Here is a 25,262-nt window from a genome sequence, read left to right on the forward strand (position 1 = left end):
TTACCGAGATTGCCAAAAAGTGGTATATGAAGCAGAGGTAGTTAAACACAGAGTACAGAGACGGACTGGGAAAGGGAGGAAGATGATGTGTGGACACAGAGAAAGAATAGACTAAAGAAGAATTTCTTTCTACACAATACTTCTTCATATCAGCTTGACACAATCACAACTTTCAAATCCTCCTCTCTATTGTCCTATGTAATAGGTGGTACTAGTCTATTTGGAATCGTGTGATAAAGGATATTGGCCGCCTATGGCTTTTAATGCTATCCTTGAATCACTTGGTGGTGTTGGTTACTTTCAGATACTGCACACCATCCTTCTTTTAATTCCAGTGGCACTTTTGGGTTGTCACAATCTTCTCCAGAACTTCACAGGAGCTGTGCCATCTCACCACTGCCGTGTGCCTCTTAGTATTTCTCTCCAATATAAAATTAATTCTACAAGGGATGCAGGTCAAGAAAAGTTGCTACGGTCCTTTATCCCCTTAGACGAGCACCAGAAACTTGAAAAGTGTGTCCAATACAGAAGAAATAAAGGATGGTCCTTTCTTCGAAATGCAACACTTGAAAAAGTGAGAGGCCTGAGCAGAGAACCTTGCAAGGATGGATGGATTTATGATACAAATGTCTTCTCCTCAACCATTGTTACCGAGGTATGGGAATCCAAGTTATAGTTATATCGTTTATATAGTTACCTAGTAGTCCAGGTTAAAAAAAAACAAACCTAAAATCTATCATGTTCACCGTTGAAGCCCATTCTTATATGCTTTTGATCCAAAATAAGACAAAAAACTATTGTAGCCATTTCCAATTATTCCACAACAAAGGAAAAAGTCCTTCTTTACTTTTTGATCCGCAATCAGATTTCTTCTTGGATCAACAACCTGAGCAGATTCATACTCTGCTTTTTTTTTTTTTTTTTATTTATGTATCAATATGCTAAATTGTCATGTTGTTGAGTTTAATCCTGATTATAAAATTAAAGTTGGACACTTGTTATTGATATATATTTACTAAACAGTGAACTATCATGAACTCAAGAACCACACTGCATTTTTAATGTAAAATAGCTAAATTAGAATTATTGGCCCAATTTTACCAGATTGATAATTTCGGTCAGAGGTGTATAATTTAGTTTTAAGTCACCATACTTTACTGTTTAGTTAACAAACCTCAGTGTTTTCTTGTTATCCATTTTAAAATTGCCTTCTGATTGCAATTTTTGAGGTTCGATGAAATGACCTAGTAGAGGTTATCATGCACTAGGTAAGACATTGACTAATAACTAATGTTAATTGCTCGCCTCATTACAGATTATCAGGATAGAACTGGACAGTGTCTGTTAATATTTTATAGATAGATAGATCATCAGGACAGGCTCAGAGGTTTGCAGAATAATGTTTTAGCTTCAAATAACTGGGTTCGATTGTTATTAATTAATTATTAATAATTTAATTATTATGTTCACCCCTAACGGCAGATCAACCAGTCCAACTAAAACAGTCCTATTTTAACTTTGTCAATGTAAATGGACATCTTTGTATGATTATGATACTCAGCAGTTCAAAGCTTCAGACAATTAAAGGTGTATTCAAAGTGAATTTCAAATTTAACGTCAAAATAGACAAATATTCAGTCAGCTAAGTTTTTTGTTAAGCTACTCAGGTCTTAAATTTGAAATTCACTTTGAACTCCTATTTCAGTAAATACCCCTATGTGTATAGTTCACAAACATTACACGATTGCTTTTAAACTATAAAGTTTACTTTGTAAGTTATTAATGTTGGCTATCACTTTTTGGATTTGTAGTGGAATCTGGTTTGCAGCCAGCGTTCTTGGAAGCAGGTAGCACATTCCATCTACATGACTGGAGTGCTTATAGGAGCTGTTGTTTTTGGAAGTCTGGCTGATAAGTGAGTGATTTTAAATAACTCTTTAGGGCATGCTTCACTCTATACACTCGATTCACTATACACTATATGGACAAAAGTATTGACCAGTACACCAACAGTAAACTCTTATGACATTGCATTCTAAATACATAGACATTGATATGTACAGACACTTACCGACCGAGTTCCGTTCCTACGACCCGGTTGTAGAACAAAGTGGTCGGAAAGTGAGGCGTTAAGGGATTCCCTGCTCTGCTGCGTTCTTCTATGTTCGGGGAAATGTCAATGAACATAGACAAACGCAGCAGAGCAGGGAATCCCTCTTATCTATGTTTGGGGAAATTTCTTCAAACATAGATTAAGGGATTCCCCGCTCTGGTCGTAAGTGCAAGCTGTCGCAAAGCAGGTAGGTCGTAAAACGAGGACCACCTGTAGTTGTTTTTTTTCACAAGTGTTTGTAAATGCAGGCTGCAAGGTGTTTGGTTTTAGACACCTACAGCAATGATTCAATAGTTAAGAGGTGTGTCCCAATACTTTTGTCAATACAGTGTTTCGAGTTGTAGTTATATTTTTATGTATCAGAATCCTTACATGAAAATGCAATTCTGTTATATCTTACTTGGTAAAGGTTGTTGTAATCTCTAGTTAGTTTACCACTATCGGGTCCGGGGCAGTTTGTACTTTTTTGTAGACGTTATCTTTCTCTCCTAGATTTGGCCGAATGGAAATCCTTACTTGGTCTTATCTTCAGATGGGAATTGCTGGCTGCTGTGCAGCGTTTTTGCCAACCTTTGATGCCTATTGTGCTTTCCGCTTTCTCTGTGGTGTGGCATCATCTGCGGTTTCTGTCAATTCCATTTCCCTGAGTGAGTAATCTCTTAATTGGGGGACGTGCAGTATAATTGTGATGTTCACGTTAAGGTAGTCATCATATATTATGATAAAATGCTAAATGGTAAAAATTCATTCATATTTCATGAGATTAAATCTTTATAGCCTTGTTTTACCACAATCATTTTACAGAAAAATCTTAGATAATTAACATATCAGGATACTTTCACTACTCTGAGTAATGCAATTGTGTAGTTCTGTAATTCAATGATTATGGAGAGGAAACATCTGAAAAATAGTGTTCCATATTGGAAACAAAGGTGGAGACAAACCCATATTCTTTCTTTTCAAGTTTTGGAATGGATGCCCAACAGAGGTCGAACTTTGGCTGGAAATTTCTTTGGTTTTTCGTACTCAGTGGGACAGCTCTTGCTTGCTGCTATTGCTTACAATATCCGAAACTGGCGCTGGCTTCAGTTTGCTGTTTCAGCCCCATTTTGTGTCTTCTTCATTTACTCCTGGTACGTTTAAGTCTTTGAGGTCTAGAGGGAGAGTAATGGATTAATGGTGGATGACATTATTATTGACTGTAGGAAAAGATATGGCTAATTTATAGGCGAAAATCAAAAGATACTTTTCTTGGTTTTTGACTTAGGTGGCTACCAGAATCTGCTCGTTGGCTTATTCTTCGAGACAGACCTCATCAAGCTGTGGAAAATCTGAGAATGGCTGCACGCTTCAATGGGAAGTTAAAGGAGGGCAAGAAAATAAATGCCGAGGTAAAGAGACAGAGAAATACATTAACACAACCAGACAGAATTCACTGGGTTTACCAGAATGATTTGGTAAAAAATGCTACAATGATTCGTTAAACTAAGTTTAACAATAAAAATTTAATAAACTGATACTGACCAATATCATTAGGTAAACAGATGTTTGTTTCTGTATTTCTAACTTCAATGAGACAACTTATTTTCTATTATATTTATTTTTTAACTATCTTAATATCAAGTCTGCTATTTATTTCCTTTTCATATATGTGTTTGGAATGTTCTCCTGGCAGATGTTGTGCTCTGAAATGCAGAAAGAAATACTGGAGATAAGATCATCTCATTCTGTTCTTGACCTTGTACGCACCCCTGCAATGAGACGAATGTCCATGTGTCTTCTGTTTGTGTGGTAAGTTCACAAGTACTAACGATTTGCAGTCAATATAGTTTTATTGCGTAAAGCAAGATCAGATTGTCAGGGATCTTACCTGACGTTGAGTCTGGTATGCAGAGATATATGCTCACCCTTGCAAATAAACACAGACCAAGGTGATCAAGTAAAAATCCATTTCGTCTGTGAGTCTGTGCTCAGGGGCTGTGCAGAGATATAACCCCGAGTCACAGTAAAGGCAAGGACAACCCGAAGTCAGGGGAAGCCAGAGGGCAGAGAAAACGATGAGAAGAGCCAAGGTCAGGAGCTGGGAACAAACTGGAGAATACATGATCTGGATACACAGAAACATGAACCAAAAACGTGAACCAGAGTCAATGAACTGACAAAGTTCCCAGGGCGAGGCAGTGCTTATATACACAGCTAATTAATGATCTTCTTCAGGTTGGCTAGCTAGATAAATATATCAACGGAACAGACAAGGAGCAGCATCCTTTTATATTTGGTCAAGCCCTTACATCCCCCAAAAAACAAACATAGTAAAACAACAAAAGAAAACTAATGCATCCGTAACTCAACAGATTCCAAACTGAGACTGAATAGGAACCAGGGCTAGAATTCATAAATAATTAAGGTAAGACCTGGTAGGCCAAAGCCAACTCCTGCTGTCACGGGACTCATGTGAATAGAGTACAAAGTCTCAGGGAACATGAAAACGCTTATGCCGTAGAGAAAAAAGTCTGGAGGTGGACAGTTTCACTTATAATGATTTGACGGCATTTAGAAAGAGTGCTTTAGAACTCTATGATATAAGTGTCTGAGTTAGTTTTTTTAGTTTTTGCCAACCCATGTAATTTGCCTGAAATAGAAGAGTAAATTTTAAGCATAAAAGGTGTAATTATGGCAAATGTTGCATTTAGTCATATTGCATATAAGTAGCTTTTTAAAATATACATTAGTGGTTTTGATACATTTACAGAGTTAAACCCATTTATTGAAATCATTATTTCCACATTTATTTATTTTTCTATTATATTCTTTATTGAAAATTTTTGTTATTCTTCTCATATCATACAGTAATATTAATAAACATACATAACAATTACAGTCCAGTTAAAGAGTGAGTTATAATTGTACAGTCAAAAATCAATTTAACCTGATATGCATGAATATTTCAATTTGATTCTAACATAATACAACAACAAATGTCATACCATACATTCCATACACATGCCATGTATTGTGGCAGAAATAGCCACAAAAGACTGTAAAAAGACTTTTTCCTATGTAAAAGAACGGTATTCGGGACTTTTACCATGAATGATTCGTTATTTTGCTGTATGTGAACAAGGCAATCGGTTCTCGAACAGTAATCACCATTCTGTTCGAGAACCGATTGTACCTCCCTTGCATGGGAGAATGTCATAAAAGGAGCATTGTGGCAAACCTAGCCACTTTAGGTCATATTGCAGAACATTTAAAAGTTGACAGTTGACAGTTAACTCCTGGAGCCGTGAATAAAAATTGTCAGTTGACTCCCAGGCTATGTGTCGTCTGGTCCTTGGGAATGGGAATTATGATGTGTGTCCTGCCTTCTGTATGCTGAATCCTGATTACCAGCGGAGAGCCCTTGGATTAACCCCTGCCGCTCTGCTACAATTGGTGGCAGCGGTGGGATTCGAACCGCACAGCAGAATGTCATTCGGAAGATTTGGCACGAATAAAGAGAAAGGAACAGCAATTTGTGGAAACCCCAATTCACATGAGAACCGGAATTCAAGGGTATGTGAATTTACCCGAACAGATGGTGAATGGGGACGGATTATATACGCTTGAAAAGAGCTACATTAAAGGAGCTATTAGAAGCAAGGGGAATCATTGCCAGTAACAAAGCTCAAAGCCATTCTCGTTGCTGAGCTCATGGAGGGAGACAGAGCAGCGGCTGCTGCAGCACCTCCATGGAGAATACACAGACAGAGTTTGAAAAAGAGCTCAAGAGCCAGCTGCCATTTTCCCCAGGGACGCCCCCTACAGAAACAGTGGAACGGATAATGGCCAACATGCACGAGTATTTAATGGCCAAGCAACAAGCCACCCAGAGATCCAGAGAGGGGTCTCCAACACCCCTCAACATTGTCCCACACACGACAGCCATATTCGTAGAAGAACCCCTGGGAACCCTTCACGAAGTGAACCCCATACAAGCCGCCTCAGACAACCGACAGGGGCACCGCCAGGTGGTACACATGGAGGGAAAGAGTATACAAGGATTACGTGACTCTGGTTCCACCTTGACTCTGGTCCGGAATCATCTGGTTCCAAAGAACAATCTCACTGGGGACTGTGTGGCCGTACAAGTGGCAGGGGGAGCAATTTACAAAGTCCCCACTGCAAAGGTACATTTGGATTGGGGAGTGGGGCATGGAAATGTGGAGGTGGGGATTATGCAGGATTTGCCAGCTGATGTGATCTTGGGCAACGACTTGGGGGAGTTCACATCCGCCTTTGTTTCCCAACCCACCGTCCAAGAAGCATACCCTGTTGTTACTCGACAGCAGGCCTACACCATGGCTCCATCCGATCACTCTGAGGCTCAGGTAGCATGGCCAGTTATACTGCAGGGAATAGACCTTATTGGTATCGCCCAGACGGGCACAGGGAAAACATTAGCATACCTACTTCCCGGTTTTGTTCAACTGGACCTTCAGCCCTGTCCTAGAGATCAGCGTGGGGTGGGCCCTTAAAAAGCTGCAACCCTATTTGTATGGGTAGTACTCCGGACATCCCCAAGCCGATCCGTTGGGATCAGACTGTGTATGCCGGCTTGGTTCTGGGGGAGCAGTGTGGCAGAAGTAGCCACAAAAAACTGTAAAAAGACTTTTTCCTACGTAAAAGAACGGTATTCGGGACTTTTACCATGAATGATTCGTTATTTTGCTGTACGTGAACAAGGCAATCGGTTCTCAAACAGTAATCACCATTCTGTTCGAGAACCGATTGTACCTCCCTTGCATGGGAGAATGTCATAAAAGGAGCATTGTGGCAAACCTAGCCACTTTAGGTCATATTGCAGAACATTTAAAAGTTGACAGTTGACAGTTGACAGTTAACTCCTGGAGCCGTGAATAAAAATTGTCAGTTGACTCCCAGGCTATGTGTCGTCTGGTCCTTGGGAATGGGAATTATGCTGTGTGTCCTGCCTTCTGTATGCTGAATCCTGATTACCAGCGGAGAGCCCTTGGATTAACCCCTGCCCCTCCGCTACACATACACATGCCATTTATACTAACATTCACACTTTCAGAGTGAGAAATCAATAAATCCTAAAGTAAAAAATATCTGTATCCACATTTATATAGATGTTTATGTATATATGTAATTAGTAGAAAGCCAATATCTTGTCTCCCAAATAGTAGTAGTTAATCTCTCTGTAATTCTATTAGCAGATCATCCCTATGTTACTCTCTTTCTCACCCTACAAATATTTAGATTATTCTAGTCAGATTTTACATGGATCTCTTCATGGATCTGTTACGCATTCTTATTTTGCTACTCTTATTGAACCATATATATCATTGAAGAAAAATCCAGATAACACTGAATATGTAGTTATAATCAAGGACATATCTTGTAAGAGCAAAATGATAACAAGGCAGAACGCCTTATACGTTATGTATATATATCATAATTACTTTTATTCAAGATATCAAAATGAGGATAGGTAAGTACAAAAAACAACTACGACAAAGTCCACTTAAATTTAAGCATATAGGAGAATTCCCATGCCTTATATCACCTATTGCTATCACCACTCAATCTGTTTAATCTAGATAATATAGGGCTACCTTCCTGTCTTTCAATCATATAATAATATAAATTTGTCTAGCCACATTTTATATACCATATTTTTCGCTCCATAAGACGCACTTTTTTTCCCCTCAAAAGTGAGGGGAAATGTCTGTGCGTCTTATGGAGCGAATATGCAGCTTTACTTACCTGTCTTGTAGCGTTTGCCGGCAGCACAGGGCGCACCGCGGTACTGGAACTTGAAATTCAGGTTCCGGTTTCCGGCGGGACTGAAAGGAAGTGTGCACAAGCTGAGTGTGCACTTCCTTTCAGTCCCGCCGGAAACCGGAACCTGAAATTCAAGTTCCAGTACCGCGGTGCGCCCTGTGCTGCCGGCCAACGCTACAAGACAGGTAAGTAATTATGGGACAAGGGGAGGGGGACAGTATGGGAGAGGAGGATATGGGATAGAAGAGAATAATATGGGGAGGGGGATGAAGTCTATGGGGAGGGAGGGGGATGAAGTCTATGGGGAGGGAGGGGGATGAAGTCTATGGGGAGGGGGGGAGATGAAGTCTATGGGGAGGGGGGGAGATGAAGTCTATGGGGAGGGGGGGAGATGAAGTCTATGGGGAGGGGGGGAGATGAAGTCTATGGGGAGGGGGGGAGATGAAGTCTATGGGGGGGAGATGAAGTCTATGGGGAGGGGGGGAGATGAAGTCTATGGGGAGGGGGGGAGATGAAGTCTATGGGGAGGGGGGAGATGAAGTCTATGGGGAGGGGAGGGAGATAAAGTCTATGGGGAGGGGGGGAGATAAAGTCTATGGGGAGGGTGGGAGATAAAGTCTATGGGGAGGGTGGGAGATAAAATCTATGGGGAGGGGGGGAGATGAAGTCTATGGGGGGAGATGAAGTCTATGGGGAGGGGGGGAGATGAAGTCTATGGGGAGGGGGGGAGATGAAGTCTATGGGGAGGGGGGAGATGAAGTCTATGGGGAGGGGGGGAGATGAAGTCTATGGGGAGGGGGGGAGATGAAGTCTATGGGGAGGGGGTGGATGAAGACTATGGGGAGGGGGTGGGTGAAGACTATGGGAGGGGGGGACACTATGTGACAGGGGAGAAAAGAAATATTCTGAACAAACTGTCCCATAGTAAGAAACACTTGTGAGGTGCGTCTTATGGAGCGAAAAATACGGTATGCCCTTCTTGTGCATTGAGCTTGCTGTATTATTTAAGAGATTCTGTTCCATAGACAATTGAAATTTAATTTGATTTATTAGGTGGCTTTTTTGTAAAGGGGTAGATAATTTCCACCTTCTGGCAATTATAATTTTAGCAGCGACCAGACAATGTAATGCTATACAATTGATTTTGGATGAATTAAAATTCCAATTAAGGTGTAGAAGGGCTGAAGTCAGATTTTCCTCTAATTTATTATTAGTTAATTTAAAAAAAAATTCAAAGACCCATGACCACATTGATTTAACTATAGGACACGTCCACCAAATATGTATATATGTTCCAACAAAAGAACCACATCTCCAACAAGTATCCTGTACATGTGGAAACATCTTTGATATTCTAGACGGGGTGTAATACCATTTATATACCAATTTAAAATGTCATTCTACCAAATTCAGACTGTGAACGTACTTTGTCATATTGGATGGTACACCATTTCTTTTCTGTAATTACTATATCCAGTTCCTTTTCCCAAAGCTCTTTAATTTTACAAGGGGTTTGATTTAACTCATCCAACAGAGAGTTGGCAACTGAAGTAATTTTTTTAACAGTTCTATAACAAAAAATTGTTTCTAGATAGTTATAGATGGGGGATATAGTATCAAAAATAGAAATATCTAAATAATGCTTAATACGTAAATAAGTAAAGATTTCTCTTGATGGTAATTGATACGTCTCTACAATCTGGTGGAATGATATTAATTTATTAACTACCATAATTTCTGAAATTGTATCTATGCCTTGATTAATCCATCTAGATAATGATAAGTCATCTACATTCTGTTCGATTACGGCAAGAAAACAGGTCCTTGGTATCCGATTTGAGTATTGCCCTGTAATTCCTTCCAAATAAGATATTGCAATTTATTAGGCAAGACAGACCAGACTGTGCTTCAAGTATATACCAAGGTTCGTCAACATATTGTGGATCTTGTAAATGCTAAATGTGTCTTATCGTATTTGCATAGCAAATATAGGTAATGTTGGGAAAATTCAAACCCCCCTTTGAATATTTTTTAGACAGAGTTCTGAAACTAAGCCTCGTTTTTTTGTTTTTCCAAATAAACCTCGAAAAAAACTATTGGATCATGGTTAACCAGATTTTAGGAATCTTAACCCCTTAAGGACACAACTTCAAAAATCTAATGGAATTGTGACGGAATGTTTCTGTCATGTGTCCTTAAGGGGTTAAGGGAAAAAATAAGACCATAGAGCAAAATAAGACCATTGGGGTAATATATAAGAATTAATAATATTAATTCTCCCTATCCAAGTTGTCTCCAACTTTTTCCATTTTTGTAACTTATAATCCATATCTTTAAGCAGTCTCAAAACATTTTTCTCTACTGTATCTCCAATACACGGCGGTACGACGATCACTAGATATATTAATTCTGTGTTAGTCCAAATAAAATTATATCTATGAGAAAGTCTATCGATCACAGTATCTTGTAAATTGTTATACATAGCCGTAGATTTAGAAATATTCATCTTAAAATTAGAGATTGCACTACAAGTGTCAATTTCTTGTATAAGGAAGGGCAGAGATACCTCCAGCGAAGTAAGTGAAATTAAAGCATCGTCTGCATATAATGATATTTTTATATCCATATATCTCGTAGGGAAACCCTTAATATTTGGATTGTTCCTTATGCTAATAGCGAGAGGTTCTAACGTCAGAATGTATAAAAGCGGGGATAAAGGACACCCTTGTCTGGTACCATTTCCAAGAGAGAACCATCCTGCAGATATATTAGGACCTACTGTTCTTGCGGAGGGCTTGGAATACAAAGCCATAATAGCATTGCAAATCCAGCCCTTTAGGCCAAAGGCCTGTAACACTTCCTCTAAATATCCCCACCCAACCCTGTCCAATGCCTTCTCGGCATCCAAGGACAGGGTTAGGAGGGGAATATCATTTCTATGGGCCATATCTAGTATGTCCAATACTCTTCTGGTGTTATTTGAGGCCGACCGACCAGGGACAAACCCAATTTTATCTGGATGGATCAATTTAAAAACAACTCCTTTTAATCTATCAGTAGTGAAGTCCCGAACGGTTCGCTGGCGAATAGTTCCCGGCGAACATCGCATGTTCGTGTTCGCCACGGACGGCGAACAAATGCGATGTTCGGTCTGCCCCCTATTCGTCATCATTGAGTAAACTTTGACTCTGTACCTCACAGTCAGCAGACACATTCCAGCCAATCAGCAGCAGACCCTCCCTCCCAGACCCTGCCACCTCCAATTTATACAATTTAGATTAATTCTGAAGCTGCATTCTTTTTTTTTGTATTCTTTTTTTTTTTATTATACATTATCCTCCATAGCCAGTAACCTGTGTTTATTATACATTATCCCCCATAGCCAGTAACCTGTGTTTATTATACATTATCCCCCCCATAGCCAGTAACCTGTGTTTATTATATATTATCCTCCCATAGCCAGTAACCTGTGTTTATTATACATTGTCCCCCACAGTCATTTATCGTTGGACCTAGGCAGCATGATGTCTTAGGCCGGCCCAGAGAGTGAGTGAGTGAGTGAATAATATAATATATATGTTCAGAAACATATTAGTAATATATGTAAATCGGGTTCATGCAAAGAGGGTGAAAAGGTATTAAAGAAAAACACACTTATTGCATCAAATTTACAAAGCCAAACTTTTAAAAGCTTTCCTCATTTCTTTCTCAGGATGAGGAATATATTGGTTGTAGACTGAGGATTTCCATCTGCCCAATTTTTCAATAATATGCACTGGAGTGTCAATGTTGAAGGAGACCGAAGCTGCCCCTATTCTAAATGAAAGACCCGAGACATGGATACAACCCAATCTTAGGTGTAGTGTTCTGATGTAGAAGATGAATTTAGCCGTAGTCAGAGGGATTCAGTGAGAGTAGTGGTGAAATGTGTGTGGCATGACTGAGTGTGGGTAAGTAAGAGTCAAGTATTTTAACTGGGCACTAGTTCTAGGTGGGATAAAGTGGTATAGCGGATGGATGAGTAGTTTGGTTCGTTTTAGAGGTTTGTAGAGAAAGTATATAGTGATCATGATTTTTAGCGATATCCAATATTTTTAAGGTGGTCCCAGTGCCACCACTCATATCTGGTGTCACAATAGCTTGCATTTAAAAAAAAACAAAAAACACTTTTTTGACTGTAATATAATAGCAGTCAGTTTCCTTCACACGTGTGCTTTTCAGGGCCTCCCAGGGCACAGTGTCACACCAGTGCAACTCATATCTGGTGTAACAGAAGTGTACATTTAAAAAAAAAAAAATACAGGGGGCAAATGGGGAGTTTGTGGTTGTGCAAATGGACTGTTTGTGGTTGTTTGCGGTGCGTTAAACGGGGATTTTGGTCTGTCACTGTGAAGCGGGCGTAACCCTTACACTACCTGATCGATACAACATCATACCTGATGTTTTAAAGCACGTTATTCCAAACAATTTAGGAATGTTTAGGTGCGTCTGGAATGTTTATCATTTTTAGGTGCGTCTGGAAAAAATCTAAAATAAGGGTCAGCGCTAGTATGCCACAGGAAATATTTGGTATAAAGGGTGTAGGTAGCACACCTATATAAAGAGGGGTCCTCTCTAGTCCCCTCAGAATAAGTATGTAAAAAGAGATGAAAGGAAAAGGGTGCGCCTTAAAAAAGTGATATTGTAAGTAACAATACTTTATACAAGTGAATAATATAATACAGTCCAAGTAACTCAACACTAGTTCAAAATAGTGTAATCCACGGTAGTAGGAAGAGATCTTTGTGGATATGTAGAGTTTCTCTGGTTTTCAGGTATATATAACAGCAGAGTAGTCCAACTCAGGAAGAAGAGAAATACAATATAGTGCTCACTGTATTTTCTGTTTGCAAAGGTATGAAATATACTCACAGTATATTGAGCAGGCTCAGTGCTTGATGTATAGCGTATGGGTGGTACAATCCCCACCTAGGGATTCTTTGTGCTTCTTATAGGTGATAAAAACGATCATAAAATAAAATAAAAAGGTGAAAGAAAGGAATATGGCAACAGTAGTGTATACAGCCAAAAAATTCCTTTATTATCACAAAATATAAAAGGTTTCTAGACGCGTTTCGCCTCAACAGGCTTCTGTAAGTAGAAACTGAGAAAAACATAGACCTGACAAGCATGAGTTTATATAGGAGACATTAATTGCATTGAAATTTGAATTTCCTGCCAAAATGACATCATCACAATCTTAATAGTAAGATACACAATATTGGGGTATGCGATGGGAGGTTGTTCTAAATATTAATTGCTAAAAACAAAGCTTTAAAACATAAAAAAAACGAGTAAAAAGGAGGTCACGAGGCTAATTACTTCCGCGTCACGTTATCATGAGTGAACCGCATGCGTCACACATGAGTGGGACGCATATGCGGTAGGGAGGAGGGAGAGGACACTGAATATTTTAGTAGTAAATAATCACGTCACCCCGTGGGAGGAGCCTCACGGCCGGGGTGGCGAGAGTTATGCAGAAGGGATGTGCCTATATGCTGTCTTATTTAGGCAGCAACATAGACAGCGCAGGTCTACCCTGCACAACTGGGTCACAAGATCAAGACCCAAAAGGGACTGCCAGAGAGTGAAGAGCAGACCCATCTCCCATATATTTATCATAACAAAATACTTATTATGGGATATGGAAAATACACACAGTAAAATATAATATAATGGCATATTAACATGCTTGTGTAGCAGGGTTTATATAAAAACAAATGCATATAAGGTACAATAAAATCAGTATTATAACACCAGATTTTGTGTGGATGTCAATACAAATGTGTTAAAGGAGGCGTATTGTAATAGTGGAGTTTTATGAATAATAACAAAAAAAAAAAAGGCGAATCAGTGTGAATAAAAGTATTTTGGATATATAAAAAATGAGAGTAGATAATTTAAACCAAACAACCATAAAACATTTTTAGGAAGCACAGAAATGGAATGGGCATATAATCTAAAGACCCTCACTCCACAAGGTCTGAATATAGACTTTGACCTTTTTAATTTTTTATAACTAATTTCTATAATTTTTATAATAAAAATATTTTTTTACAATAACTATTTTTTTATGATAATACTGATTATAGATTATATATATATTTATTTTAAATTCTTTATTTTTTGCGCAGGTGAGTACAAATAAATTGGCAAAACGCCACAACAGCGTACATAAAGGTATAAACAGGTGAGACAGCGGTTGATACATTTGCGCATTTTTCATTTTATGAGTACAGACTTATCAGAATTATAAGGACAGTAGGAGATATGCGAGATGGTACTTCTGAAGGTCGAAGAGCATACTAGCTATGTGGTGTTTAGTAATGAGATGCTAACCTTATTGTAAGTGGGGTCTGGCTTCATTCAGTTGAGCGGGCTTTTGGTAATTAGGCTTCTCCGACTTCAATAGAACATGTCATGTGGTAGTGTTAACAAGTAGTGTGACCTTGTGTGTCTAGTGTCTAAACATATATAAGCACGCAATGACAGTTAAGCGTTTGAGTATTGGCATATCAAGATTATGTCTGCTACTATTGGTGTGCCTTATGGTATCGCTAGAGGTCGCCTAGAGTTTTGGTTGCTTGGTGGGCATCATATAACCTAGTCTGCATTTAAGAAAAGTGGAGCCTACATTCCCGCCTTGCTTTCAGCGGTCCCCCGAGACATATGCTGTCAGAGCTTTAGACAAGTATTATATACGGCAGTCACAATGATGGAAGGCTAGAAACATTATTGTCAACAATATGACCATCAGTGTCAGCACATATTCAAAACAAAACAACAGGCTAGGCATGACAGTCAAAATATAAGGCCACCACAACAAAAAGAGAGATCCCGTCTCGCTTGGTATGCGCCACGATTCGTATTGTGGAGTCGGGTGTTAGGGCTCAGTATTACTTGTAGATTGTGCACTTCGTTTTGTTAACAGAGCAGTTAACATGCAGTAGCGACAGGAAAAGTGCATGCCAAAGACTGTTAGTTCAAAGCATCCTACAGTTGAAAAAATTATAGTCATAAAAACAAGTAACATAAAATGAACATTTTCCCCTAACGGGGTGAGAACTTCCAACCTCAGTTTCATTTAGTCAATGTTTGAGGGGCAATGCCTGTACGGTGTGCGAAGCTTTAGCCGAGTTGATTCGACCGGTGTGATCCAGGTCCCTTGAGCCCTGGATTGTGTTAGGAAGTGGTACCTTGCAGGGGGTATCAAAGCTTGGGTAGACTCCGGTTAGCGGGTAATGCTGTGGGATCGTTGGACTCTGGGGCTCCCCCCCACCTCGTCAGCAGACAGCCCCTTAACGTGTCGAGCCGGATACAGAAAATATGCATGGAGAGTCCAATTAACGAAGTGAACTAAGTCGCCCCTCTCGGGCTGTATCCAGGGGACCTAGGGGTAGCGATGTGCGCCGGGGTAGCAATGTCCTTGTGTAAAGGTTTTAGGTCGTAATTGTTGCGTAGGGTGCCGCTGGTGGGCGAAGTGGCACGAACTCTGGGGCTCCGGCTGCTTCTCTGCTAAAGGAGTGCCCTTGGCTGGACGTTGTCCCCAGTACTGTAGGTGAGGTCCCCGGGAGGTTTAGTTTATGCAGGGCCTCCGCGGCCTCGTGTAGGTCCCGGATGACATATGAAGTTTGCCCGGCGGTGATTTGTAGCGTGCGGCCTGGTCCCCACCGGTATTTAAGCTGGTGTTGTCTCAGTATAGAGGTAAATTGACGCAGGGACCTTCTCCACGCTAGTGTCCCACTAGAGAGATCCGCGTAGAAGGACAGGGTCATGTCCTCGAAAGGGTATGCGGTGAGGCCTCTGGTAGCTTCCAGCACCGCAGCTTTGTCTTTGAGGGTTTGAAAACGGATTACTACATCTCTGGTGGTGTTAGGCGGTGCATTTACTGGCCGTGGCACCCGAAAGATCCCATCAATTAGAATGGTTTTGGCTGTCTTCGGATTCAACAGTGCGGCGAGCATTCTCCTGAGGAGGTGTGGGAGCTCTGCCTCAGGTACTGTGTCTGCTACACCTCTGACTTTCAGGTGAGTTTGGCGACGTTTATCTTCCAGTGTCGACAGTTGATGCTCGTGCTGCAGGTGTTGTTGTTGTAGGTTCTTCACGGCCGTCTGGAGCTCCGTAATTTGGCGGGTGTGTTCGGAGGATGTCTCCTCCACTACTCCCAGCCGCGTTGCAATAGATTTGAGGTCTCCCCGGATCAGGGCCACTTCCGCGGCTATCTTACCTTGGTGTTCCGCCATGAGCTTGCTCAAGGCCTCCATGGTAACCGGGGTGGGGCTTGCTCCTACCGGCTGGGTCTGTGCCCGCATCGGCGGTGGCAGCGCCGGGGCCGGCATCAGGACTTAATCGGTGTCGTCGGAGTTCTCATCCGAGAAGTCCGTGCAGCCTCCGTGCAGGGACGCCATCTTGGCCTCTGTTGCATCGTGGGCCTGTCGCCAGAGCTCCCCTATGTTCATGCCCAGCCGGGGCTTATCCGCCTTCTGTTTTTTCAATTTTCGGCCCATCGTGCCCTTGGATATGAAAAGAGTGCCCTGAGGTGAGTCAGGCTCGCGTGTGGGCTCGGATAGTGGTCGTTTATGGCAGCTAATGTCGGGAGCCTCGCGGCCATGCGACCTTCTTCTTCAGTAGCTTAGCTCCGCCCCCCTATAGATTATATTTTGATTATTCTTTTAATTTCCTCCATTTTTCCACCCTTCATTTCATTTTCATTTTTATTTATTTGCTTATTTTCTATTATTATTACTATTAACACTACTCTCAAAACAGTCAGGGAGAAGGGGGGAGAGAGGCAGAGATAAGGAGAGAATAAAGGGAAAAGGAGATAAGAGCAACAAAGGAAAGCTCATGGGAGAGGGGTACAAAGAAAAATTCCTCAAGGAAGGTCTGTAAAACTGGGCTCAAAGGTAACAAACATCATATCAGACAACAATAGAAGTAATAAACAGGAGAAAATCAGTTTTTACTATAAGAATAATAAAGCAATAATAATGTTTTTAATAATAATAACACAAAATAATAAATAATACTAAATAATCAATAGTTAATAAATTAAGATAAGAGTAAATTTGTAATGTACTTATCTTTGTGTGGAGCAGCAAAGAAAGAGGGAGTATGTGGGGAGGTGCTGACTATTATTCTGGGACTTGGTATGGGAGTGGCTTATCACTATGGTTACCATTTTTTCTTACTGTTTGTATTCTTTGCTGCTATTGGTGGACAGTAAGGAAAGGGTTAAGCAATATGAGCCTCCGTGTCTTGACATAAAATACCAGATTTTAAATAGCATGCTGTGATCCAGGATTGAGTAAAGTAAAATTTCTCAATCAATTTGCCATGAAACCAAAATTATTTTATATTTATGCACAACCTCAAGTTATTCGACCAACTTGGTCTAGAGAAGGAACTATTACATTTGTTCACATAACATCATTTTAACTTTGTATTCCTGCCATGAACTTTATAATTGTTATCTTTGTGCTGTTTAAAGGAGCACTAAATCAAATGTGTATTCCTAATGCTCGAGTGCCCTAGTCACCCTTTAAGTGACCGGACCTTGGTGCATGGGTTAATTTACTTACCTTTTCTCTCTCACCGCTCTGCTCTCTGGCGTGCAGCTCCACCTCTTCTTTGGCTGAGATCATCGAGATTGAGATTGAGTGGGCATACGCGGTAAAACACAGTGCAGCGCCAATTAGATGGTTTCTATGAGACCATCAGGTTGAAATAGTGGAATTTTAGTCTGCTGTTTCTCAGAAGTGCCTTGAGTAAAAAATAACAATAACAATAAATCTGCAGGGTTAAATGTGTGTGTGTGTGTGTGTGTGGAAGGGTGGGGGGTGGGAGGTGGAGGTATGGGGAGGCATGACACAACACTGAGATGAAGTAGTCTGGGTGAATATAGCGTTCTTTTAAGCATAATGGTTATGGCTTGACTGCTTGTTGTCCAGATCGAATCTCTTGCCTGTAGCAATAAAAGGGTAAACTATTATATAAGATAGTAAAAACGAGTTTTAAGCAAGTAGTGTTAATATTAAAATAGTGGCATTGTGTTTGTAATGGCATCATTCCACTAATGTCCCATATTTAAAAAAAAATTCAGCATTTACTTTCACACTACTCAAATAATTCCACAACCTAAGCTGTTTAAACTAATGATGAAAACTTTGGCCTTACAGGCTTTCTTCCAATTTTGCTTACTATGGTCTAAGCATGGACCTTCAGAATTTTGGACTCAGTGTTTTCCTGGCTCAAGCATTGTTTGGAGGAGTGGAGATGGCAGCCAAGGTCATTGTTATGGTGTCAATGACTTTTGTAGGAAGACGTGTCATGCAGTTTTGGTCCCTCATCTTTGCAGGCGCAATGGTCATATCATATGGATTTGCTCCTCCAAGTAAGGAATTGTGGATTCTCATTGAGATGCGGAACCCTTGTAGTTTAGAAACTCAATTCACCTATGTACCCCCTCTCCTTCAATTCACAAAACCTTCTCTTAATTATGTCTTGGGGAACAGTTCTTCCAATTCAGATTTTTGAGATTTAAACTTTGGCCAAGGATTCCTTTCAATCCCAGTCTCGTGCAACTCATGACTCCTAACCCTTATTTATGTATAATTGAAATGGTTAATGTATTAACTCTTTTTTTTCTCCTTTCAGACATGCGTCTCCTATGTACAGTCCTTGCAGTCACCGGGAAGGCTTTTCTGGCTTCTTCTATCACATGTATGTACCTATTCACCGGAGAACTCTACCCCACAGAAATACGGTGAGAGCTCCGCTAAAGGAAATTAATAGTTAACAACAAATATGTGCAAATGTTTAGGGGGCTCGGTGTAAACATTTCTAAAGACAAAGACATCGGAAACCTATATTTGGACTTAATCATCTGTGGAGATGAAATCAACCAGCTATGTGAAGGGCTGAGCCTAAAATTATCCTGGGTAACAAGCTGGTGAAAATGGCTGAATCATTACTGTATCATTACTTAGTATCAGCAATATCTTTCACTGCTAGCGACAGTACATGCATTGGTGTATCCCTCCCTACATACTAGCAACACGGTAAACTTACAAAACATAATATTATGAGGTTACACACAAGTTCAAAACCAGACTTAAGTATGTAAGAGATATAGGGTGCGGGTCAGTGGATAATCACTGCCTTGAGTGGTCAGTATCGTAGATCCCATATATAGCCACAGCAGAGTAAATGTAAAAATAATACTTTATTTCAAAATCACTTAAATATATATTACCATGAATTATGGCACAAAGTATAAGACAAATCCAAAAGATGAAAAAGCACATAAACCCACAGTAGAAACACCTTTAACATGTATCAAGTTGGAAAATATTGCCACCTGTTGACACATTTTTAATATAATCTATGATAAACCAGCTGCATAATGTATATCCTTATTTGGATTGTACATTACCCTGAGGTGTTTCTAGTGTGGGCCTCAGTACTTTTTCATTATTTGGATTTGGCTCTGTGCCACAATTCATGGTAATACCTATTTCAAGAAAGTATTTTGAACAAAGTATTAGTTTTACATTTCTTCTGTGTGCTGCTGTGGTTATTAATGTGATAAATGTTCAACACATCCAGATCACCATGTTGAATAGTTGGGTAGGGTTTTTATTTTATTTTTTAAACTGTCTGCAGTGAAGGGAGGAAGGGAGAAGCACTCTTCTCTTTGCAGGTGCTCTGTGCGCGCTATTGACAGACACTTTTCTGCACAGGATTGACATTAGGCAGCCAGGAACAGAGATCTGTACTGCCAATGTCAGGTGTGATGGGGATGCAGCTAGCCCCCAGCAAACAATTAACACAATCTCTGTATGGGGAGTGTTTCAAACAGAAACACTGCACATACATACTACCACCAGTGATCAAATCACTCAAGTGGTCATGGTGGTTGGAGTAACCCTTTAATTAAGAAAAAGAAAAACATGATTACTGAGTTACCTAAATGTAAAAAAGCAATGGGTGGCGACTAGGTATTCAAGCAAAAACGGGATGCAGATGGAAGTGCGATCTGGAACAAGGCACGACAGGTACAAAAGGATTTACTTGGACGTATGGAAAAGACTATGATGAGACCTTTGCACCAGTAGCCATGTTCAGCACAATGAGAGCATTACTAACTATTCCTGCATCTAAACAGCTTCATGTAGAGCAGCTACATGTAAAGTCAGCTTTCGTGAATGGTAAAATAAATCAAGAACTTTTACATGATGGAGTTTGAAGAATTTGAAACAAATGAAGGTCTAGTATGCAAGTTACAGAGTGGAATACATGGACTTGAACAAGCTACAAAAGTGTGGAAATACTCATGGCACAAAACTTAATTTAGCAGATGGTGAAATGGCAAAAGGACCTTTTCTACTACTCTACATAGATGACGTGATATTGTGGAGTGAAAGACAACATGACTATATAGAGATTGTTATAAAAAGAGGAAGTACTGCACTTAATGAAGACACAGGGTGGTTCAACTTAAGCAGGACCAGCAAATCCTTAGTATACGTTGTATTAAGTTAAGTAGAGGTTTCAGGCACTCACAGAGGTTTAACCCCTTAAGGACACATGACATGTGTGACATATCATGATTCCCTTTTATTCCAGAAGTTTTGTCCTTAAGGGGTTAAAGCAATTTTATTGGATCAAAATGCAAAGAGCAAGGGAGGGAGATAAACAGATGAAGAAGATTAAATAATTATTAGTAGAAGGGAGATGGGACAGAGAGAATAAAAAAGACGGAATAAGGATGGAAAGACAGATAGATATAGTAGAGAAGAGGTAGTTGGAATATAGAAGAATATAGCAAAATAAGATAAAGTGTGAAATGACATGGCTTAATGCAGATGTGATGAGGGGTAATGAGCGAATTTGGAGAGAATTGGAGCGTATATGACGAGAATGGAAGGGGAAAATTATTATTGCTAGGGAGATGAAATAAGGCTAATGTAAGTTTTGGCGACAAAATAATCTAGGGTGGGTATTAGGAAAAAAAACAAGAGTTAAATTCCCCAGGAGATACAAAGCAATCAGTATGTATTGGTCTTATGGTCTCATATGAAATGTCTCACCTCACTAAGGAAGTTAAACAGCGCTTATCTAGATACTGGCTCAGAAGAAGGAAGCATTTCTCCTCTCTCATGCTGTAAAAAGCAATAGAGTTGGGCAGTCAGATTGAAACGAGAGCGATTCTTCCAAATTTAGGGTGATTGGCGATCCGTCCGTAATCCTGAACTCTGAAATGAACAGACGAATCATAAAAAACTAATGATACGGACAATGGATGAATCGTTTAGCTTGTGTTGTGATTCGGAGTTCAGTCTGTGGTACCAAAAAAAAAGATGATTGATGGCTAGGGAACAGCTGCTAAATATTGATTCACAGATCTAGTGAGGACTAACCAATAGAGGGATAAAAAGAAGTGAGCAGGAAAAAAATCTATATTTATACTGTATACGGTATACGAATGGGCCCTGTACCGAATTGGACAAAATCATCCGGCTACATTCAGGGCCATTTGGATTTTGCAATTCAGGCACCGAACTGGCCTGAATTAGGCCAAGATTTTAGTTGAGACCCTGAAATCTGGACCTGAATACTTTAAATCCAAGCCCACATTTAAAAAAATTCTAAACTTTTTACCAGCCAGTGGTTAATAGTTAAGACTCCTTTGTGCTAAGGTTGCCACATTAATGAAAAATAAATAAATTAATTAATTAGAAAGTCTAGGGGGGTGGGTTAAAAACCTCCTTATGCTCCCACCTTCATATGGCAGGTGGGAGCAAATCTATGAATCTTTGAAAACTAGTGGTAGCAAAATGTTAGAGATGGTTTCTGGGGAAAATAAGTAGAGGATCCACAAACATGGTTACCTATAGAGAATTAGGGAGGAGCAGTAGGTAAACAGACGGGATGGATTGCATTTGGTGTGAGACTGAAACATTTTTGTAAATAAATTCTATCTCCTTCAAAATTAATAATGCAAATGCAGACACACTATGTATATATTTTACAGTACACTCATTGGCCAATTTTCATGCCATTTTGGTTCATCCAAATTGTTTTTTCCAAAATGACAAAGGAAATTCACCCGAAATATTTTTTTTTATTTGTCCCGATTCAGATGAACCAAAATTTCCCCCATGCATAAGTCTAAGAAGCAACATCTAACTAAATGGTAAGTCTCTCCTTCAAATTATAAACAGACCTTTCTTATCCCTAGACAAACTGGAATGGGTTTCAGTGCCATGAATGCTCGACTTGGCTCAGCCATAGCCTCCCTGGTACATCTAACCGGAGATTTTTCTTTATCCCTCTTCTCTATGGTGTTTGGAGTCACACCCATAGTGGCCGGTCTCTTCTCCTGCTTTCTTTTGGAGACCAAAGACTCCCCTCTCCGTGATACAATCCATGATGTGGAAAGAAGGTAAATACTGCCTGTAATAGGATCTTATTAATAATGTATTGTATTGCTTAGTGTTTTATTTCTATTTACATTATAATTCTTATGTTCACATCCTGTTACTGAATATACTGTACTTCGGGGGTAAATGCCCTTATCATTTTTGCTCTACTTTTTCCTTCTGTATTTCCATAATTGCCCATCTTTCTCCTTGCCCTTGGTCTTTTTTTGTGTTTTTGTTTTTATTTTTCCTCTAAATAATCATTTTTACCAGTTACTAACATTTCATTCTAGTACTTTAGTTTCATTTTAGTACTTTATGTCAAACAAACAATACAAAGTGACAGTGATACATAGAGGTCTTGTTGCACATTCAAACCAAATCATTGTTTTGCAAATGTGTATGCTCTAGGCAAATGTGTGTTCTGTCACTTCCTTAAATTCTTCCCAAGGCAAGACATCAATGAAATGAAATTATTATTTTCTTATTTCCACTTCACTTTGCTCATAAATAGTTTGTCCATTCCCTAGAATTTGTACCCTTCGATACGATCGAGAGAAAGCCACAGTATTTGCTTAATATCAATAGCTGGTAGTATGTAGTAGGAAACACTTCTAGAAAAAATACTTATTGTATGCTGTGTAAATTTTAGTTTATGATGAACCTGTCATAACAGGTGCGCCTTAACTGAAATCCTCCCTAGGCAAATAATCAACTGAAAATTTTGAGAATAGACTACTATTTTCCTTTGGTCCTGCTCCGCCATATCTATGGGTCCATGGGTGTTACACCATTGTAACTCCAACCCCAGGTTTCTTCTCTGTCCTTTCCTCTCTCTGATATGATTTGATCCATCTTAGGGACACTCACGCCGATATTATGTCTATTCTCCTCTAGCCGGATCAAGAATGAACTAGATAGATAGATAGTCTTTTAGCAACCACCGTGCATATAGCTGCCATGCCCAAGAGCAGGAGAACTATCTGAAAGTCAGTTTTCTACATGGAGTTCGATACTATTCTAAAGAATTGATTCATAGGTGCTGCAAGGACTTATTTTTGAATAGCTTTTTTTTTTCTCCCAGTCTATACATTTGCTAGAACTTTTGCTAGCACAATGAATAGATAAAATTTCAATTATTTTCAACTTAAAGCAACATATTTGTATCACAGAAAAACAAAAAGGGGGTGAGGGAGCGCTAGAGAAGAGTGAGACAAAAAGAGGGCAGCAAACAACTTTATGACGGGGTCCCTCTATTCCCACTAAAGCTAGAGAACTACCGCCTTCTGTTTAAAAAAACATATATGTATGGTGGCACTTTATGTGCATGTGCATCAAAATAAATAAGAATTTGATAATTATATACCATATAAACAAAGATCGTGTCTCAAGCACTATTACGAGTTCAGCCTTATAGAATGTACAGTTTAATCATTTTCTTTCACACTTCTCTTGTTCACATGTTCTTATTATCATTTACATTGGCATTGTCCTATAATGATCATTTCGTTTACATGACATGACCAGTTTTAATAAAAAAAATAAAAAATATATATGTATTGAGTATACGCAAATCTGCATACATGATTGTCTGTTTAATCATATTTTAATGTATTTATTTATAATCATGATGCACACTTTATCTACAGGTATACTAATCAATCCATGGACAGTGATGAATCAGAAGAAGATGATGATGATGAAAAAAACAAAGTTTGAAGACGTTCACTGATTGGTTTAAGGTGGAAATACAATTTCACCGAAATATGAACAATTAGACATCCTATTGCAAAATATATTTTACAATTACAGATAATTATGTAGTTATTTCAGATGTGTACCATTAGAAGGTACCAGTGTATTAGAGACAGAATTGCTGGACACCACAGTACTGGTCACGTCGATGAATTGCTGCACCTTATGGTGCTCTACTCAACACAACACTGAATATCTGCACTTTAATCAGTCCTTGACTGGGGTTTAAGACTTGATTAATTAGGCAAGGCTGAAGATTAAGCATTGATTTGCTATTTACAGATACTATCAGTTTTAACTCATAAGTTGTTAATGTGGTTGCATTTACAGCATTATCACCTATGTAATATGTTGATATTTAATGTTTTTATTAAACAATTGATTGCTGCTAATATATAATATTACTGTAACTTCCTTGCCACCTGCAATTTCCAATATTCCCTTTGTCCTTCTTCACATGCCATCCTCCATATCCCTTTTTCATTGCTGACATTTTTATGTCCCCAACTCAGACCCTCATCATGATTATGACTTTTCTTCTCATCATGATTATGACTTTTCTTCTCCACACATTTTCACTATTTTTACTTTCATCTTTGCTTTAAAAAGAAATATGGAGAATGACTGCGATGGCCACTCAGAGTTATTTAAATCGTTCTTTAATACAAGTATTTTGAAGGCGGTCAGGAGAAGATAGGCTGACTGGCAGTAACTACTCAAACATCTTATATATTATGATGTTTTAATGTATGAAAATAAGGTCCGCAGACTGTATTTTGTTCTATTTATTTCCATTCAACCGTTACCTTTTATTTTTGGCTCACCTGAAACATATTGCTGTATGGCTTGCAAATACATAGGGATATCTAGACTTTCCTCGCTGCCTATTTAGGAATAATAGGGAACAGCTACTACAGCATTTTAGTTTACATGGTGTTGGGTTATATGTATATTTTGGTAATGGAAACCTGGCTACCTTCATAAGCATATTTAAGGAACCGTTTCTTTCCTGTGTGGATTTTTTTTTTAATATTTGTTTTTCAAGTTTCTATGATAAGTTTCAATATTTATCTATATACTGAATTTTGATGATACTGAGACCCCTAGTGATCATGTAAGTGTACTACATCAAAAAATAATTATCT

At 39.3% G+C, this 25,262-nt stretch overlaps 1 protein-coding gene across 1 annotated transcript; it reads left to right on the plus strand.

Moving 5' to 3' along the window:
- Positions 1-253: 253 nt before the first annotated feature.
- On the plus strand, positions 254-24,081 carry LOC134578508 (solute carrier family 22 member 20-like). The gene is made up of 10 exons (XM_063437495.1): positions 254-655; positions 1,812-1,915; positions 2,606-2,760; positions 3,078-3,246; positions 3,381-3,504; positions 3,789-3,904; positions 18,118-18,332; positions 18,596-18,704; positions 22,182-22,385; positions 24,012-24,081. Exons 1-10 carry the CDS (start codon positions 254-256, stop codon positions 24,079-24,081), a joined length of 1,668 nt encoding a protein of 555 aa, XP_063293565.1.
- The last annotated feature ends 1,181 nt before the right edge of the window (positions 24,082-25,262 follow it).

This window comes from Pelobates fuscus, chromosome 12 (genome assembly GCF_036172605.1).
Source record: "Pelobates fuscus isolate aPelFus1 chromosome 12, aPelFus1.pri, whole genome shotgun sequence".
NCBI classification, from domain to species: domain Eukaryota; kingdom Metazoa; phylum Chordata; class Amphibia; order Anura; family Pelobatidae; genus Pelobates; species Pelobates fuscus.

Excerpts from the sequence above, each read along its gene's own strand:
- LOC134578508 (XM_063437495.1), top strand. The coding sequence starts at position 254 with ATGGCTTTTAATGCTATCCTTGAATCACTTGGTGGTGTTGGTTACTTT. Across the intron at positions 656-1,811 it reads CCTCAACCATTGTTACCGAG|TGGAATCTGGTTTGCAGCCA; the intron begins GTATGGGAATCC and ends TTGGATTTGTAG. Across the intron at positions 2,761-3,077 it reads TGTCAATTCCATTTCCCTGA|TTTTGGAATGGATGCCCAAC; the intron begins GTGAGTAATCTC and ends TTTCTTTTCAAG.